General features: G+C 35.8%; 3 protein-coding genes and 1 long non-coding RNA gene across 6 annotated transcripts; all 4 read left to right on the top strand.

Moving 5' to 3' along the window:
- The first annotated feature begins 5,754 nt into the window (after nt 1-5,754).
- On the top strand, nt 5,755-18,331 carry LOC147486511 (uncharacterized). Of its 3 annotated transcripts, none has more exons than XM_086573199.1 (7): nt 5,755-5,894; nt 6,358-6,455; nt 6,529-6,596; nt 16,674-16,787; nt 16,898-17,060; nt 17,694-17,840; nt 17,930-18,331. In XM_086573199.1, the coding sequence occupies exons 2-7, from the start codon at nt 6,378-6,380 to the stop codon at nt 17,954-17,956; spliced, it is 597 nt and encodes a 198-aa protein (XP_086429325.1). In that variant the 5' UTR covers nt 5,755-5,894; nt 6,358-6,377; the 3' UTR covers nt 17,957-18,331. The 3 variants fall into 3 exon arrangements, with proteins under 3 accessions (XP_086429325.1, XP_086429326.1, XP_086429327.1); XM_086573200.1 differs by lacking the exon at nt 5,755-5,894 and adding an exon at nt 6,143-6,160; XM_086573201.1 differs by lacking the exons at nt 5,755-5,894; nt 16,674-16,787 and having other exon boundaries at nt 6,195-6,455.
- On the top strand, nt 10,023-13,965 carry LOC147486512 (uncharacterized). The gene is made up of 3 exons (XR_015201588.1): nt 10,023-10,649; nt 13,145-13,185; nt 13,756-13,965. It is a non-coding gene; the product is annotated as an uncharacterized LOC147486512 (long non-coding RNA).
- Nucleotides 18,332-18,807: 476 nt separating the features above from the next.
- Nucleotides 18,808-20,651, top strand: LOC147486513 (uncharacterized). Its single transcript, XM_086573202.1, has 2 exons — nt 18,808-20,032; nt 20,326-20,651. Exons 1-2 carry the CDS (start codon nt 19,636-19,638, stop codon nt 20,355-20,357), a joined length of 429 nt encoding a protein of 142 aa, XP_086429328.1. The 5' UTR covers nt 18,808-19,635; the 3' UTR covers nt 20,358-20,651.
- On the top strand, nt 19,080-19,574 carry LOC147486514 (uncharacterized). Its single transcript, XM_086573759.1, has one exon. The coding sequence runs from the start codon at nt 19,080-19,082 to the stop codon at nt 19,572-19,574; it is 495 nt and encodes a 164-aa protein (XP_086429885.1).
- Nucleotides 20,652-21,015: the final 364 nt, after the last annotated feature.

A 21,015-nucleotide genomic window follows, 5' to 3' on the forward strand; every position in this document is an offset into this window, starting at 1 on the left:
TTAATGACATATTCATATCCAAAATTCATAAAAAAAAAAACAACCTGCTAAATCAATAGCCGTTACAAACAACAATCCCAAACGCTATAAGACAAGTAATGGCGCACAGTTATTACAAACTACAAAAAAATATCTACTGAGACCTCCTCCCCCTACGAGAAGGCTCGGTCGAAGAGCTCTCCCCCCTACGTCGTTGTCGCCTCTCTGGTTGAGGTTGGGCTTGAGGTGTGGCACTTGCAGCATTCTCCAACTCTTGCACACGTCTCTGAAACTGCAAAGTTCGATTCCTCTCTTCTTGTAAGCACTCAAAACTGCGACGAGAGGACTCCATGAAGGGCGCACGCATGACATAACTGAGAGAGCTATAGTTAAGGAGCTCCGACCTTACTTCATCTTGTTTAACAAAACAAATGCATGTTAGGGGCTATAGTGAATAATAATAATAATAATAAATCATGAATAAATTCAAATCATACTAACCTCGGCTAACTGCTCAAACTGTACTGACAAATCTGCTACCACTGCGACATATACTGGTGGAATAGGTATGCTCATATCTTACCCCTGAGAAGTAATCATGCTCCAGTGCCAAAGGTCATCCTCATTAAATATATGTGAAGTTCTTTGCGGTATGTGAATATCATGAAACACCCTGGGCTGTAACTGTGGCAACTCCACTCCTTTTGAGAAATGAATGTCGGGCCTCAATGCTTCAGAGGTAACCCTTTCATAACGCACCTAGCAAGAGACCTCGACTAACCCTCTTCTAATACAAGTCATAGTCTCCCGTAAAAATGAAAGCTGATGCATCTGGCCAATCATTTGGGTTTGCTCTATAGTGTGAAAGAGTAGCAGGAAGAATATCAGAGGCTGTCATATCTATGAGTGGTGGGTAAGGTATAACAATCTCTCCAGATACTTGCCGCCAACATCTAACCCCAAGGTATCATGCAGTTACTGACCCTATAAGTATCATTCGCCGTTGAGAAAAAAACCTTGCTCTATGACATATATAGGATAGTCATGCGACTTCGGTGTTCTCGAACATCCGAATATCCGCATAAGGGGTCTGAAATATGAAGGACTCGGCCCAGGGTTGCCACTCAATGCGGGTAGCCCCTAAAAGCTCAATCTGCTGACGAGTGTTGTGAATATTATGCGATAGATCCCCATACCCCCTCTTCCTACGATGAAGCCCCCATACTTGAATACGTGGAATCAGGTCATGAGTCTCATCCTTTTCCAACTTCTTCAACACAAGATGCATCACACGAAAATGTTCGTACCACAAATAATAAATCAATAGGAAGAGGGGGTTTAGGTATATATATATAGATAGATATATAGATAGATATATAGACATGTCAACATTAACAATTAGATAAATAAATGAAATGAAACAATAACTTAATAAATAAGACTTACCGGTATAATCCAAACAAAGCCGCATGAAATTGCCTTTTAGCGGCTTTTCGTCTCAATCATGAGGTCTAGCCCGGTGGTAAAGGTATGCCAAGATGGATTGACCCCACTCATAATCCCACATCCTCTCTACGTCTAAGAAAGCGGCCATCCACCTAATACGTAAATAACTATCAGCATATCCAAATAATACCGTGCCAACAAAGTAGAAGAGGAAGGCACGTACATACTCGTGGATCGACTCCTTACTAATATGATAGTCTTTCGGCTTCTCCTTGAGTCTATTCAAATATCTCGAAGTAAACCAACTCATATTTATAGCTCCTCCCTTAAACTGCTCAGCCGATAATCTCAAAAACCCGTCTTCCTTATCATCTTCATCCAAATCAAAACCTTCAAAGAAACTCATCGCCGTAGTAAAAACCTCTAAATTTTCATCAAAAGGAACGACATCTCCATAACCAATTGGGATACCCGTGAGCATTGTGAAATCAAGATGGATAATCCCAAGCTCACCCCATGGAAAATGGAATGTGTGGGTAGTTTGCCACCACCGCTCAACTATCTCAAACAACAACGGTTGATCATTTTGTTCCAAATTAGAATTCAAAAAATTCCCAAATGGTGTGGTGGCTATAATATTGGTAACCGTGGCAAAATTAGGATCCGTTTTTGACTTCATAGAACGCCACCACAATACAATATTTGAAAGTGCACAATGCACTTTCTATAGGTGTACTTCCTACATTCAACCAACACGCAATATGATATAATTACAACTAATTTTTTTTAAAACAATGCAACAAATTCAAACTAATTACATAACAACAAACTTGATATAAACTAACATAAATAATAATAATTAACATAAAAAAAAATCTAAAACTTATTTGAGACTCCGCCACTCGATTGGTTACGTGTCGGACCGAAGTTGACGCTAATGGTGGGTGTTCCTCGATTTCACAACGCGGTGGAAAATTGAACCCTCATCCTCCTCGCCCACATTTTGCGTTCGCGACGACGAACCTTTTTTTTTTTTTTTTTTTTAATTTTAAAACTTCCAAACCATTTACTACGCTCTTCATGTGGTGAGGTTGGTGGGGATGCATTGGGGGGGGGGGGGGGTGGAGAAGTCATTAGGAATGGATGTTTGTGATATAAAGTTGTTAATGAAGGCTTGAAAATCGCAATGGAGGCTGGGAAGAAAGTGAAAATGGAACATGTTCGCGTCTGTTCATATTGAGTAACCAGACTGGATATTACATTCCGTCTCAATCAAAAACTTCCAGACGGAATCTAACATCCCGTCCGAGATATTTTATTCACCTCTGCATTGCACAACTTCACCTTGGTTTTCACCAATTTGGTAAAAATGGAGTAAATAAGTGCTGAGGTGGCGGTGATAAGGAAGGGAAAATAGTCACCTGCATTGCTAATGCTATTATGTACTCACAATTTTCACCATCAACTTATCACGAATCTTGACAATCAATTTAGTTAGTCGTATACCAACAAGTAATTTGTTTAATGCGAGACATGATGTTTGACATACATGCAAGACACAGCTAGTCAGCTTGGGATCGATCACCTCTTCGGGACGGAGAAGTGTAACTGTGTAAGAGGTTTCTGCATCATCAGCTGGAGAAACCAATAATCCAGCCTAGTTTGTTAATAGACTCTGATCAGTGATCAGTCACCGAAAACATTATGAGTACGTGTTTGTGCCACCACTTATTGGCTTATTGCCATATAAGCAAAATGTTTAGAAGTATTAGAGTAAATCATATTATTCATATCACACTCTCACGCTACGGTTTTCGTTTCCCGCCAGAAAACCATGTGTGTGGATATATTCTTATGCAACTTAAAGGGGTGCATTTGTCAAGAAATATAATTTGGTGCATTTGTCACACACTTTTGTAATTAATTTATTATACAATATAAGAAGTTACATTTGGTTATGATAGTAATCCGTCTAATGAACATGAGGTCCACCATTTACTTGCTTCCAATCCTTTTCAGTAACGGATAGTGATATCTAGATTTTCAGCAAGTGCAGTGGCAATATTCATAATCGCTAGCACAACTTCCTTTGACCGTATAACGACCGTTCATATCTTGACAATGAGTCCTACAGTTTAGAAGCTCACATTTTGGGAATGGCCCACCTGTATAACAACTGCTCCTCCATTTCCAATTTCTTTTTCTAGCTTCTCCATTGATGATCCCTGCAAATGTTATTGGAAATCGATGTCAGGATTTTAGTACAAAGTATCGATAGCAATTAGCAAATGGTGAGCCTCACTTAGTAGCTCAATGGGCCATGAGATTTTCAGGTGTACAGTCTCCGCCAAGTTTTTTGGTTGGTGAACCTTTGTATTTTGAAGCTTAATTAATATATATTTTACATAATATTTATCGAAAAAACAGCTATCTATGAAAATATAAATTGTTGAAAAGTGGGCATATCACATAGTTATCAGACTCAGGCTGAGTCCAATGGCTCTCTATTCCTTTAAAAGTAGTGTTAAAGTTAATAAAATGTTTTAAAGTTAATAAATATAAATTAAAAAGTCGATAAAGTTGTTTAAAGTCAATGAAAATTAGTTTAAAGTCGAAGGATTTTTCTCTATCTCTATTTTACTCTATATATATAGAAAGTAAAATAGAGATAGAGAATAAAATCCTTTGACTTTAGCTCTATTTTGTTGACTTTAGTTCTATTTTATTAACTTTAACACTATTTTTAAAGGGATAGAGAGCCATTGGACTCAGCCTCAGTCCGAATACTGACCCAGCAAAGAAATTGGGTCACTGGGTCATTGGTTTGACTAGTGGGTCACTGGTTCAACCAGTGGGTCAATACTTAAGTTGAAAATATTATATAATTCACTTAGTATATACATTTTCACAACTTCATTAGTGGCCTAGGTGGTCTTAGAACCATTTCATTTTCCAATAAACCAAAGTTTTAGTCTATAGAAAAGTTGTTGTGGTGTAATGGTAGAGATCCTAACTTGTTTAATAGTTACCCAAGATTCGAGTCTTAGTACCAACAAATTATAAAATAGTTAACCGGGTTTGGAATTTGAGCTAATTAATTGGAGCTTCACTATGTTAAAAAGCTCAAGCTTGGCTCATATAATATATGAACGAGCCCGAGTAGCTCGGTTATTTTACACTACAATGATGCTAGTTGAACTTATCGAGCTGAGTTTCATCAAACTCGTTTGTTAGATCAGTTATAATATAGACTCAAGCTTGGCTCATTTACTAAATGAACGAACTCGAACCGAGCTCTACGCGGAGCCCGAACCGCTCAGCTCAAATTCCACCTTACATATCACACTAAGGCTACGTTTGGTTCACGAAAAATGGGAGAAAAGAAAATGTTTTCCTGGATTCTAAATTCTATTAGGTGTTTGGTAGACCACGGAAAATGATAAACAGAGAAAACATTTTCCATTCAGGGCCACTATTGAGAAAAACAACATCCTTTTTAAAACGAGAGAAGTTGCTTTCCTTTTGTCTGTCGGCCGAGATTTGCTGAAGTTATTCCATCTTCGTCGCTCGAGAGGAACTAGAAAATCACTCGTGTATAGAGTTATCAGGTTATCAGGTTTTAGGTGGGGTTTGATCCAGTGGACCAGTTTTTAAAATTGTGAACCAAACAACTAGAAAACACATTCCTCAAAAATGGATTCTGGCAAATTAGTTTCTGGATTTCCTCTTTCTTTGAGAATCAAAATTCGTTGAACCAAACACAGCCTATATGAAGCCAAATATATTGCAGTTACCAAAAAATAGAAGCCAAATGTATTGGCGACATCGAATGGATAGTAGACATGACAAATTGGGGTGCATTCGCAACTTTACTAAAACATAATTCCATCTGAATGAGCCTTAAACGAGTCCATATGAACTTTGGTAATGGTTGTGATCATTCATCACTATATAATGGACAAGAAAGCTGGAAAAAACTAAAGTCCAAAAGTCTTTAATCACATCACGTAAAGCCTTCAAATGGGAAGGAGAGAATGAGAGGGGATTGGAGAATATTACCATGAGAGGCGATAAGGAAAAGAACCAAGAGGACGGTAAGAGACCAAGAGAGTTTCATTGTCTTGGGCTCTTGGCTATAATGTTCTACAATTTGTATGTAGAAACAGAACTCGCGGTCAATTAAATGTGTGAAAGAGATAGTCAATTAGATTAGTATTTATAAGGCTGGTTGAATATGAATATGAATATGAATTTTGATCTTATCATCATCCAATTTTTCCGACCTCTAATTTTATGGTGCGGTTTGGTTTGGTTTGGTTTGTGGAAGTGGTTCCATCCCCACTCTAATTTTAGGCTTGTTAGTTGGTTCAATGTGACTCTTCAATCTCTACTCAATTGTTTAATCTTGAAATGTGCCACAAAATCAGCTCAGGAGGTTTCAGATTTGCTTGATACAACTACTGTAGTAGGTAAATTTTCATCTATTTAGCAATGGGGTAATTTAGTGTTTAATTATTTATTTGTATAGAAGTTAATTAATTAACAAGCTAACAATCCGAATTAAAATTTACATGGTCATCAAAGGGTGAAACTCTAAATTCTCAAGTGGGATTCTAATTACAACAAACAGAGCAGTTTCTTTCACTGGCATGTACACAACGACACAAATCACACAAAACTCCTTGCATCATAGGGCAAAAATGTCTGGAAGTCATCCTTTGCCAAGTAGAAAGATGTAAATTTCTTCTACTTGAATATTTTGCAGTCAAACACTTCAAATTTACCATGGAAAATGTCTTACCAAACTCACCCTCACATCCGAAATTTAGAACGCGTGTCAAGACGGCCGGGTTTCGAAATAATAGTTTAGATTTTTTCCCTCTCAAAAAATTTCTAATACCTTTCTATTTCTTGTATTTATTGTTAAAAAAGAAAAAGAGGAAGCGAAATAGATGATGTATGGAAGAAGGGCATCTCAATTATTGAAAGATTTTTCCACCAATGAGCCTGGTCAACTTTCTTCTTTCGATGTAAGCTCCAAATTTATCATACCTCAATTTTATCTTTCTTTTTTGCTAATCTGTAATCACATGTTTTTCGTAGACTGACGCTTTTGATCAAGTAATTAAAGAATGTGATGCACACCACATTGAGCTTCAGGGCATGATGAGGTATATGTTTTTTTCATGACTTTGTTGTGTGCTGTATTAAGGTTTTGGTCGGGTAACGCCACTGTTACATAGATATCGATGAAGTAAGTAATGTTTGGGATCTAATGATGCCTAATTTGATATTCTTTCTCACTGGTGTGTTATTTTAAATATTGCATAGCTCTTTGACTAAAGTCGTAATTTTTAGTAGTATTTTCGACTTCTCGAGTAGAAGTTACCTTCTTTGATGGTATGTCACCACCACTGTCTTCATCAAATATTTCATTGTGGTCAATGTTTAGTTGATCAAAGCCTATTCCGTTATCATTTCTATTTGGGAGGCTCAATGGTTTTATTAGTGGGAAATTGATTTATTTTAGAGAAATGATGCTAAAAAATATATATATATATATATATATATATATATATATATATATATATATATATATATATATATATATATATATATATATATATATATATATATATATCTATTATAATAAAACACAATGGCAGGACAAAGAGAGGTCGGGATCGCGTGGGGATCTGAGTTAGGTGTGCATGGGGATCTGAAGAGAGACACGTGTATGACTTATATCATTTTGAAACCGTTTCTAATTCTCAATGGCATTTAAACAGATTTATTTAATGAATTAAATGTTGTAAATTCAATGCATGCATGTATTGGTTGTACATTGGATTCTTAATATTATCAATTTAATTTCATTGGCCCTTATTAATTGATGAGAGAATTGACTCTTAATATTATCAATTTAATTTCATTGGCCCTTATTAATTGATGAGGGAATTCTTTTAATGCAAATTCAATGCAATGCATGCATTGGTTGTACATTGGATTCTTAATATTATCAAATTTTCAATTACTAAAAAAATAATGGGCATAAATCAAATTGCTCTTCTTTCCCATTTGGCTCTTTCCTATTTATTGCATTTAAAACAAAGTTAACGACTAATTTATGAGTTTTCTTTCTCAAATATATACATTCTAAACACTGACTTCCGGATCTAATTTGAATGGGCTTGGGCTTCAACCACACTACACTCTAGCACGATAAATTAAATTGAGTGAGCGAACGATCCAACTTCATCTCCCACTAATAGTATAGTCTAGCGCTCCCACCTTTCAAGCTCTCAAAGAAACGGCATGAGTTAATTTCACAACCACTAATTTCACATCCTCATAAAAATGCCTATCCTCAACGACTAATTTCACAGATACTGTAACTCCTCTCTCTCATTTGGCCTTCCAAAATAACCAATACTGACTGCTATTAAAACAACAATGATTTTTCCCTTACGTTGCTCCTCTACTCTCAGTATAAAACCTGGATCATTCGCCCTCTCACAAATCGCTAAACTCTCGCTCCAGTTTCGGCATTGTTCAAAGAGGTGCTTTTCTATTACTAATGCCTATTTCTTTACATCACCGTCCATCTTTTCTAATTGTTCATTTAACAATTCATGTTCTCTGTTTGTTTCTTGCTCTAGATTTTCGGCCTCAGCTAACCGAACTCTTCTTGCCGTGATTCCAACAGGTGTTCTTTACATGATTCAATTTGCTTTCCCTTCAATTAGTTTTCGATTTCGACCCTTTACGCCTATTATAATAAAACACAATGGCAAGACAAAGAGAGATCGGGATCGCGTGGGGATCTGAGTTAGATTGGGACAGATATACGATCTAGAACATTTTGAAACTCCTATTCAATGCCATTTAAAAGTATTAATGACATTTATTAAGTGCTTTTAAGGATTGTATTAAAAAAAGTTAATCAATTACTAAAAAAATACAGCTGTATTAATAGTTATATTTAAATTTCTACACCATTTAAGAAATTTTGAAACGTCCATTTCCACCATAATACAATGGAATTTTTTTGGGTGGATGAATTGAATTGCTTTTGAAATCTAAAAGTTTTCTCTCAAACAATATATTTTGAACCCTCAATGCTCTCCATCTAATTACTATGGTCTGGTGAGGTCAAGTTTAAAGCCCCAAAATTGTTCATCTCTCCCACTGCCTTCTCCAAAAATGGGTGGCCAAGATTGTATTAGGATTTAGGCCTAAGATATGATGGAGGATTCAAGTGAGATGAATGGCTTGGGCTTGGGCTTGGGCTTGGGCTTGGATAAGAGTAAAACATGTATTTTAGAAAAGAAACCCCGACGCCCAATTTTAAAGACCCGCGAACTTCTTGGGCAATTAAACTCTCTTTGTCGTAACTCCCTCTCTAATCTCTATTAACTTCTTCTTTATTGACTTGAAAACCGAAAACGCCTCTAATGGAGTCTCTTAACTCTCCCACTATAAATATAAGCCTCTACACAATCACTCTCATGTTTAGTGAGATATTCCATCTGTTCTTGATTTCCAAAAAGTTACTTGCTATAACCATCTCATGAAAGGTCTTCAAAAGGTACGAATTGCGAAAGTATTCCCTAAATTTAAGTAGTTCAATATTATGGGATTTGATATAATTATTGTGATTTTGTTTTATTTTCGTCCAAATTTCAGAATTTCTTTGGTACATAGCTCCTTCTAAATTCTAATGAGTTTCAAGATAGTACATAACTATAAATGTGAAAACTGTTTTTCGATGTACACGTTTCCATGATTGGTCCTTTTTATATTTTTTGTTGTTCCAATTAAGTAGGAATTTCATTATTCCCTTTACTGAAGAATTTCAGTTCTAATGGAGGAAAGGAGAGTTACATCAGGGAAGTCCTTGGATTGTACATCGAAGATTAAATCACTGTGACAATTTGTCACCTCTGTCCATTGCTTTTGGTATGCGTGAGTGATGTTCGAAGAAACATAAGACTTTATGTTTGCACACGATTTTCTGGGGAACCTGGTGTACAGATAGATTTGGGTATTTTTGTTCCTACATTGCACATAACTTTTGGGCCGACATTTTAATATATATTTTTGGGTGCGTATTGGTTGTGATTCATGTGATTTTTATTATTTTTGTGGTTTGTGGGCCGAATGCCAAATATTTTTTCTTCCACTCTGCCATAATTTGATGTAGCACTACGTGAGAAAGAAATATGCTAAGAGAAGTTACCTAAATAGCTAGACAGGGGAAAGATAAGAACAACAAGAAGTAAAAGAGACATAAATGTATGTTTAATTAGGAACAAAATTGGTAGAAAAAACACAAGAAATCAGTGGCCTTTTATTGAGGTTTGGTTGGAACTAGAAACTTAAGGAAAGAAAGAGTAAGGTAGAGAGAAATGAGAGATGGGCTAATTAGTTTGTGTTGAATACTAACACTTGTGCTTTCTCTCTTCTTGATTTGCAATCATTGTGGGTTAGCACTATGGTGTCTTTGAGTCCTTCCTTTGCTTTGATTAGTATCTATTTGATGAAATTGATCTTCAATTATTTATACAGACTTTGTGCAATATGGACTATGATTCATCCTTTTATTACATGTATTTCTAAAATATTACATATGGACAATTTTTCAAGCAACGACTCCGATGAAATATGCATCAATTTAGTTGCCTAACTAACTACTCTAACCCATTCTCTCTTTTTTTGATATAAAAGTGTGTACTTTACTAATTGTATTTTTTCCATTTTTTTTGTCGTATTATGCTATTTATTTTAGTACAAGTGCTACATTGTGGAGAAACTATTGATAAGCTTAAGAGGTCATCCATTGTTGGTCTACTTATACTCTGGCAGAACCATGCATTTGTGGACTGGATCTTAACACATTGGGATTGAGTACAGTCAACATGTGTAGAAGGTGGACCACCTGAGGTCACACTAGAAACTTCCATGGGTCCATTCACTATCGAGTTGTACTACAAACATGCTCCAAGAACTTGTAGAAACTTCATTGAGCTATCTCGAAGAGGTTATTACGACAATGTCAAATTCCACCGCATTATTGAGGATTTTGTTGTGCAAGGTGGAGATCCTACTGGTACAAGTCGTGGTGGCGAATCAATAAATGGTTAGAAATTTGATGAGATAAAACCCGAGTTGAAACATACTGGTGCTGGTATTCTCTCCATGGCAAATAATTTATATCCACCCAGGTTTGATATTAAATAGAGTTTTTGTTGTATTGTTTTGCCATATCAATTTTGAATATGTAGTTTGCGATTTTGTTCCTATCGTTTGTCGAGGTATCTCGCTTACATCACATGAAATTTTATTAGACCGTGCATGTTTGAATTTATCTATTAAGAATATCTTTATCATCATTGTTCAAATAGTGATAGTGACGACTTATTTTACATCACTATCCATAAGCAATTATTTGATCTAGCTAAAAAAATTAGTACATGCTAATTTTCAGAGTAGTTATGAATGTTGATGGTGTAGGTGACTGAGTAGAAGACAATATGAATTGGGAATGAGTTTATAGTGTTAGCTTGAAAAGTAGCATTATCAAGGATAATAAATTCAAAACACACGTTACAAACCCTTGCATAGTTACTAAACCACTAATTTTCTGTTTCTTTTATTTTTTTCTTTTTGAAAGGACTAAACTCGGTAGATTTTTAATGTTTCGTTGGCATGAATTGGACTATATACTTTCATTTCTTACTGTACTTTTATTTGAGTTGAAGACGCCTTATCCCACTTCATCAGTCTCTCATGGATCTCAGATTTCTTTGGGGTGAAGTGTCATACTTGCTCATTTTAAGTTACGGTTTCTTAATTATGTTTTTTTTTTTTTCTCTTTCTTTTTTGTAGTATTTTTTCTAAACTTTGGTTTTTTCTAAACAAGGTATACTACTCATGAAAAAAATTACATACTATATAGCCTTTACTTTACCAAAAGATTTGGAAAAAAAGCAAAAGTGAAAGATGACATTAATTTTAGATGTTCCTCCTTAATTTATTACTTTGACTTCATATATTTAGGAAAGAGCCGTGAAAGAATACAAAACACAAGAAGTTGGTTGAGTGAGCCTTAAAACGAGACAAGAAGCATTGTAAGAAAACATAGGCTTCTAGGTTTTATTTTATTCCATAGAAATGGTATGGGCATCCTATTTCTAATTTTAATTGTTCCAATCACACGTAGACTCAAAGTCTTGCAACCGCAGTTGTTTGATCCTTACATAGACTTTGTTATGTTTCATATTTATTTTTCTTTTCCAGTATGCTTAAGACTATACTTTCCATGGTTTGTCGTGTTGTTTCTACATGGGTCAGATTTTCTTAATTATATATGTTTGCAAAATAGTATGGTTTGAACTAAAAAAACTATGTCACACGTAGACTCAAAGTCTTGCAACCGGCAGTTGTTTGATCCTTACATAGACTTTGTTATGTTTCATATTTATTTTTCTTTTCCAAAGATGCTTAAGACTATACTTTCCATGGTTTGTCGTGGTTGTTTCTACATGGGTCGATTTTCTTAATTATATCCTGCTTTGCAAAATAGTATGGTTTGAACTAAAAACTATGCCCTTTGGGTTGCCATAGTATATAGTGGTCGTGTTTGCATACTGAATTGTGTATTCATGAGAGGCAAGTTGGTAGTTGAAAAGGTTGGCAAACATACAAGCGATACTACCTAAAGGCGGAGGCGGCAACATAAAGCATGGGGTGGTAACCTTAAAACAATAATAGCTTAAGCGGGGTGAGCAGGAAGATAATAAGAGAGGATTATTGTTGTACAAGGGATACTCGATCTCATCTCCTAATAATTGTAGTGGCCATTGTTTCATGATTGAACCGGTTGGCCTCCGTAGGCAAATTGTTATCAAAAACACAATTTGGGGAGCCTAGAGCACCAGGCATTCCCTTTCACCTGATAATATTGGATAGAAATACTCCTGTTCCTTATCTCAATATGTTATTTTCTAATATACATATAGCTTAGTGGGGTTGAGGCATTTGGGTGTCATTTATATTAGTTTGTTTATGCGGTTCATATATGGTTGAAGAATGAATTTGTTTATTCATAATATGACCAATTTTGTACTTCGTGTTTTTGTGGTTTAACATTTTTTTTGTGTGGATGTTCATTCTAAACTTTTGTTGAATCTTATACTTTCAGGTCCACATCTTTAAGAATAATAGTTTATGTATGTGCTTAAGATTACAATCGCCAAGTGTTCATGCATTGAGTGCTGACATACCGTAATGCGGGTCGAGGTTAGCACCAACCTATTATTGATGAATAGGGTTATGATCCTAAATTAATTGCAAATGTTTTGACTTTGTTTTATATATAGCATGTATCCAAGAAAATGGTAGGAAGTACTTTTGTTTTCTTTGTCAGACGCTTTCAAATTTAATTGCATTGAGGGTCATCATATAAGCATAATAGTTTACCCTGATTTAGTTAGAATTTGTTCGTGGAAGAAGTAGTGGCTAGCATGGTAGGTGTTAATGATTCTTGCTAGGGTTTTTTGAGTAGTAGAATATTATATGGACTAGACGTATATAAGAAGCTAGCAATGGCAACATGTCTATAAAACCAATTTTTGGTTTGGGAATGATTTGTGTGTATTCATTGTAGTCACTCTTCACTATTTGAAGTCAGACTTTTTATTTTCCCTTTTTTTTACAGGTATGTTTGTGACTTCCACAATAGTGGTTTCCAAGATAAAGGTCATTTTCTTTTCTTTATAGATTTTGAAATGGAATGAATGTTTTTTTTATCGTATATGCTAACTAATTTGTTGAAAAGATTTCATTTTTGTGTTGTTGTCGTTACTCATCCTCCATTGTTGGATTAAATGGTTTCATGAGTGGTGTCATGTAGAACCAAAATTTTCAGAAGGTAGCGTAAATAGATTTTCACAATCCCCATACCTAATTTGGGACTAAATGTACACATATGCATCTCTTTTTCACAATACAATAAGAATCCCTAGGACTCTTCTCAAGAAAGCCGGGAAAAAATCTATGAATTATAGAATTCTTATGGTATTTGAAATCGATACAATTTTCGAATCAACTGGGAACCAAAAACAGTTATTGTAGTGCAGACTTTTTGAGATTTGACTAAGTTGATGGCTAGATCTGTTTTTATAAGTACTTTCAAATAGTGGAAATTTCACTAAGCTGAGCCGACTTGATCGAGCTTAAAGTCGAGCGATGTTAAATTGCTCTTTTTTTCCGGATAATCCTAGATGAGAAATTTAGCCTCCTAAAGTCTAACATTACTCTTTTCCACAGGACTGCAACACCTAGCTAATGCATATATTGGAATGGGTATTCACCCAGTTGCATCAAACACGTCTCAATCAAGAATGCCCAAGAGAAATTAGTATAAGGTGTTTGCATTGGCTTGACAACAAGGTACCACCAACCTTATAGTCCATCGAATACAAGTGGATTGTGGAAATTGATGAACCTCCCAAAATGAATTTAGAAGTATAAGTAAAAGTTGGCATTTTTGAAGGATCATCACTGAAGCTTGACCTTATGGGTGGTTGACCTTTGAATGGGTTTAACTTAATGCATATTTGGTTAATATTGTATTGTTGTGTATTTTATTTCATCAAAGTTTTTTACTTTTATCTGTACAAAGAGTAGACACATATTTAATGAAGTTTATTGAAGGTGATATTTGGTGGGAGTCAGTTGTACAAGTTGCATTGCTTGCAAATTGTAAGCATTAAGTAGCTCCTTAACTATATATTGTGTCTTTGTATGCAATATATTTAATTAAAGAGGTCTATTTTGTAAAATACATATACCATTGTCAAGTTTCTAGACATATTCCATGATTTAAAAAACTATACCAATAAACATGGCCACTAGAAATGTAGATCAATTGGATATAATAACATCATTAACAATTAACTATATTTTTTTTATTAAAAAAAAATCCTACTAAAGTATCTAAATAAAAATATGTACTGTGTTGACCATAAGAGCTCATATTAATATAATTAAAAATTATTCAATTAAGTCAAAAACTGCAACTACACATGTTAAAGTTGACATGTCTTATAGGAATATATGTTTTTTTTGGTGAACATTAAACAAATTATATTGAGTAATTATATATATTAACTTTGTTTTTTTAAGAAACCTAAAGACAACCGTGCTGAAGGCACGGGTTATACCTAGTATACACTATATGATAGCCGGATTTTTAGGAGCAAAATTTCTCAACCGAACTGTATATTTGTAATCTCTCTATTTTATGATTTTAGAACCACCTCCCTTAATTATTCTAATCGGCTCCCTCCTTTTTAAATAATTTATCAAAAACTCTCTCACTTTATTGAAATTATACTTAGCTTCATATTATTTAAAATAATTTAGAAAACCTCATTCATGTCACTCAAATTATATTCAACCCCTCCTAATGTTTTATATTATTTTTTAGATTATAACTAGAATTCAAAAAATCATACTATCAGATAAATGTTAGAGCGACAGATTTAAAAATTTGAAAGTATTTCCATACCGTGTATCCTCTAGTGCAAGTGGCTGGGCTGAACTCGTTTTTAGTTTCTAAAACATAATGCTTAAAAATGGGAAATGTAATGTTGAATCTGTGTGGCCATAGGAAAGTACTCATTATGTCAGGTGACTATTTAGGCTCACAACAATGGTAAAGCAGATTGTTTTTTTTTCCTTCTGATATTCAAGTTTCAAAGTAGGAAGGAGAAAAAAACAGGAAATCTGAAAAGAGAACGTAATCTTAATAGAAAGAACTGACGCATCTCACCCAATTTCCACTCAAAACACAGTTGAATAAGCGCTCATATTCTCTGGAACATTTTTACCAGTATAGGATATTTGCCCAGGCTATCTTCATGTTGCGATCATTTTCCGAACCTTATAATCTATTACTGTGTCATTGTGCGGTTGTGCCCAATTATGTCTTGACTTTGAGAATTTTGCAAGCAATTGATACTCTTCAAGAACTATGTTAGTAATGTAGATCTTACTGGCGGAAACTTCAGTTTAATTGAATCTACACTTTAATTGAAACACAATTAAAAGACGACTTAAAAATCACTCTTTTATTGAATCTCTCAATCACAAATCACACACATAAACACAACTCATGAAACCCTAACTACAAGTCCGTTATTTAAAGTAAACCTAGAAAGCATAAACTAATAGGAACACAATATGTGTTCAACTAATTAATGGACTCGAACCATTGGCTTGGACTCAACTAAGGGACTCACGCCCATAACATGTAGAGGGAACATAGGCGCACACCTATGACACTGACAGACTCGACTAATGTTCTACATCACTTTCCCCAACCGAAAAAAATTCGTTACCGAATTTCTAATAAACAAAAACTTTAGGTAAAGAGAACAACGTCTACAAGCTTTAGGAAATCGGCCAATACCCCAGCTGGAAGGAATCTGACCATGAATTTTTCATTTGTAGCAGTTTTCCTAGCTTAAAATTAGTAACCCATAACATGCTCTTGCACACAGATTATGAAAACAATAACCAGAAGATGCACCAAATTTTTTTGGTACCAATGGCTCGTCTTGAAAGTTTGTAACTTCACCAACATATGTGACTTTCTTTAAGGAAATCCAAATCTGCAATCGTGCTTTTTTGAAAAACAAATCACTTCGTTTGTCAAAGTGAGTCACAAAATTTTCCCAAATCGGATCTTCGTACTTATCAAAAATTGGTGGAGCGCCCAATAGGGGGGCTTCAACACCTGCCGGCAGCCGAGCGGCGCCATCATTGAGGGGTACACCCTCACGTTTTTCATTGAGAGGATAATGTAGATCTTACTGGCAGAAGCTTCAGTTTAATTGAATCTACACTTTAATTGAAACACAATTAAAAGACGACCTAAAAATCACTCTTTTATTGAATCTCTCAATCACAAATCACACACATAAACACAACTCCAGAAACCCTAACTACAAGTCTATTATTTAAAGTAAATCTAGAAAGCATAAACCAATAGGAACACGATATGTGTCCAACTAACTAATGGACTCGAACCATAAGCTTGGACTCAACTAAGGGGCTCACGCCCATAACATGTAGAGGGAACATAGGCACACACTTATGACACTGACAGACTCGACTAATGTTCTACATCAGTTAGTCTCTAACTATTTCCAGTATTCGTCCTCTATATAATCTATTGACAGGAAAATCCAAGAAGAAGGATTGGACATACAAACAACTAGAAATGCAGACCATTATGGTGCTGTTATTCACCACCTTGCTTTAATACGTAATAAGCGTTGCCTTATGGCTTACGTGTGAGTATTCTTTCCGTGCTCATTTGTTTGTAGGAAACGGGTTCTGGCTACCTTTCATTGCTTTATTTCATCTTTTTATTTTCTTATCTCATGATTTTGCTACTAACCAGGTACAATCGTACAGAAGTTATCCAAAGTTTGAGATGGAAGGTGGGGGCTGTCCTCCCACTAGAAGTTCAGCAAAAGGTTAACTACTCAGAGGAAGAGTATTTCAAGAATCACTCTGCAGCCTTAGAGTCGTACATGTCACAGATGGAAGTTGATTTGACTGTGGTAAGTTTCTATCCCTCTGTCTGTCATACACAATTGAGTGACTGACACAGTGGTAGTGTAAGTGTATATAATATTGGAGCATGTATGGAATTGCTGTAACTTAGTATTTTTCTAGCTTTATACAAACAAAAATGGGTCAAAATCAATTTACAAGCAGCTTTCCCACAATTCCAACTACAGCCATAATTGTTGATGTCCAATGGGAATACTGAACTTAGTTTAGGACTGGTAAATGTGTCAAATGCATCAAAAAGATAAGGTGGAAGAACTGGCATCTTGTTGACCGTCATAAGATATTTAGCTGTTAGAGTAATTGATCAGCCACTGAAGTTTCATTTTTTATTTCAATATTGATGTTAAATCAGTTTCTAAGAAAAAATTATTTTCCCTTGTGAGGAAGTTAAATTATTTGGCAAGGGAATGAGTTAGGCTTGATTGACGATGTAAGCTATAGCAAGTATTGAAGCATGCTCTCATTATGATCAGTAGCTTTCGTTATGACTCAACAGGCTATGCTGTCAGAGAGTCGAAAGCTTTCTTTCTGTCCATGTATGTTTAAATATGCACACACTCAAGCACACAGATTTGTACTCATGGATTAGTAGTTTTGATTCGTTATCGTATAATCACCAGGATATGGTTCCCCCAAAGGATCCTTACATCAAAGTCAGGGTCCTTGATGATATTGGTGATGTGTTTCTTAGCGATCAATCACCAAATCTCGCACGCCACTCTATACACTTTCTCAAGCGAACTGATGCTGAGCTGTTCATATCGCAGGTGAATTAGGCTTTATTCTAATGTCTAGAAGTTTACTCTTGCTGTTTCGTGAAGTTCCTTAATAATATTTTGTAACTTATTTTTGATAGGGCTTAATGGAGGAGCTTCCCAGTTGATAAGACATTTAATGTAGAACTGTAGCTCATGAATCTTGACTAGCCAGGTGTACGGGGAAATATAATGCCTAATGCATCGTCAGAAATGCTTTTGTTGACATTCTAATGGTCATTTGTAGGCAAGAACATGACTTTTCAGATCTAATATTGAAGTCCTAAATGGATTTGTTTCCTGCTCAGGACTCTTCCGGTCTGAAAAACTGAAACTAAAGATGGCACACATTTTCAGAGTGTAGTAAACCAAATCGCCATCCTACAGTGGAATGAGAGGTTGGTCTTGGTTCTCCTTACCTGCCATCTAGTTGTACACTTATATTTACAACAAGAACACAATTACATCTCATTTTGCTTAAAGCTATTTGATATTTATCTTTATTTCTTGCTGGTCAATCTGGTCTGATCATCAAAGTCCGTTCAGTGTTGGAGATCACAGGTGCAGTATTGAGGTACATTTATACATAGTGCCTAGACTATCACAAAACACTCAGAAGAATTCAATTTAAAGTTGTTTAGATCCTAGGTTACATGGACATGCCATATTTTGAAAAAAATCCGTGTCTGATACGTATCCACGTGTCTGTGTCGGACACATATTGCATGTAATTTACCTCGAATTTTGATACTTTGCCGTGTCTGACAATTCGTATCCATGTCTAATACGGCGTGTCAATGTAACCTAGTTTAGATCACACAGGTTGTGTATAAAGCTGTATATTGCTTTTTATGTATAGAGCGCAGGCTGTGCTCAAATATTAGCATGATGGAGCGCACCCCGCGCCTCAGGCATGACCGAAGTCTAGTAGCTTAGAAGCACCTAGCTTCTCCAAGATAAACAGAGCACCTTAGCCCCGTGTTTCTCAAGCCACCGACTGTTTTGTTTCTATTTGTAGCAACTTCTATATAAACAATTGTAACCTCTTTAGAATACAATCAAGAAAATATACAACTGAATTGAATTGAATCCTTTGGTTCTACATGGTATCAGAGCCAAACCATTGAAATCCGTTGCGTATTACAATCATTAATCAAACCATCCTTGAATCCGTGAATCTTTGAATCTCAAACCTAATTTTTTTTCCAAAACCTAAACCCTAAACCTAATTTTTTTGTTATTTTTTCTGCAATGGCTCACAACAATTCTTCAAACGTCATTCATCACCACTACACCCCACAAGACAACTCAGTGTTCCCAAAATCTATCTCTTTAGATGAGTCCAACTATACCATATGGGTTCCTCTTATGCGGATGCGTATTGGAGCAAAGGGAAAGATTGGTTTTTTGACTGGCGCTAAGGTTGAACCGGATATGAATTCGACCGAATATGAAGGTTGGGCAACAGATAATAAAAAGGTGAAAAGTTGGCTTATTGATTCTATGGAGATTTCTCTTATGAATCGATATATTCGTCTTCCTACTGCAAAAGACATTTGGGAGGCTGTGGAGAAGACCTATGATGACTCTGATGAAACTCGAATTTTTGAATTGAATACGAAGTGCTTTGAAGCAAAGCAGAATGGGAGACCCATTCCTTCCTATTACAACGAATTGGTGGCCATGTTCCAGGAGATTGATCAAAGGGTGACCTCCCATAATAACAATGTTGTAGCTGTAGTCTAGGACACGTCAACAATGTCCAGATTGCGGGTTCATATGTTTTTGCGTGGACTCGATTCAGAGTATGATCAGAGAGATTCTTCGCAAGGACCCTAAATTTTCCTTGGAGCAAAGCTATGTTTATATTCGCAAGGTGCAATCGGAGAAACATGCTATGGGGCGTGCTGTATCAATTGAATCTTCTGTCTTGGTTGTTCATAGCAAGACAATTACTCCACCCGGTTTCTCTGGTTCTTCACGCCACCCTAAAGGTAAATCCAATCCTTATGCAGATAAAAAGTGCAGTGTTTGTGAAGAATTGGGTTATAGCAAGGAGAGATGTTATGAAGTGATTGGCTATCCTGATTGGTGGGACTTCGCAAAGAGGCCACGAAAGAATATAAGTAAGGCTGCCATTGCGAATGCTGTGCATGGACATCCAGACCATACTTCGGCTAATGTAACTCAATCATGTATGAATGGTAAGGTTATTTCGAATAGTACATGGATAATTGATTCGGGTGCATCTGACCATATGACAAATAACCCTAGCATTGTGGAAAGTCTTAGAGCTTCATCTTAAACCGCTGTTTCTACTGTAGATGACACTCCAACTCCGGTTAGCGGAGAAGGTTCTATTATGTTATCTAAAACCCTCACTCTTGAATCTGTCTTAGTTGTTCCATCCCTTGTTTATAACCTATTGTCTGTTTGTCAAATCATTCTAGCACTTACATGTACTGTGATGTTCTATCCATCCTTCTGTGTTTTTCAGGACATTCTGACTCGAGAAGTCCTTGGTTATAGTGTTAGAAGGGGGAAACTGTACTATCTGGATTTGACAGAAACTGGAGAGAAACAGAAGAATTCTCTGGGGCAAGCTAATCAGGTCAATAGGGTCGAAAATGCAAAAGAAGTTGTGTGGTTTTGACATCGTAGGTTAGGTCATCTTTCGTTTAGTTATCTTAAGAGGTTGCAACCTCAGTTATTTTCAGTTGTTAGTGATTATGAGTTTCATTGTGACATTTGTGAACTGGTCAAGAGCCATTGTATTTCATATTCACCAAGTATTAATAGATGTCCGGTTCCTTTTATGAAAATTCACTCGATGTTTGGGGTCCTGCCAAAGTTTCTTCATTTTCCGAGTTAAGCTATTATGTGACTTTTATTGATGATTGCACTCGCATGACTTGGGTGTCATTCTTGAAAAACAAAAGTGATGTATATGAGATGTTTACTTGGTTTTACAAAATGGTGGCGACACAAAGATCACCAATCTATCGGTTTTTTCACCGATAATGGTGGCGAATTTGTGAATGGCCTCATGTCTGATTTTTGCTGGTCAATTGGAATTTGTCATCAAACCTCCAATTCTGGTACCCCCAACAAAATGGTTTAGTCGAACGGAAGAACATACAGTTGTTGGAAGTTGTTCGTGCTTCCTTGTTTGGCATGAATGTATCTC

Source organism: Coptis chinensis, chromosome 7, assembly GCF_015680905.1.
Source record: "Coptis chinensis isolate HL-2020 chromosome 7, ASM1568090v1, whole genome shotgun sequence".
Lineage (NCBI taxonomy): Eukaryota > Viridiplantae > Streptophyta > Magnoliopsida > Ranunculales > Ranunculaceae > Coptis > Coptis chinensis.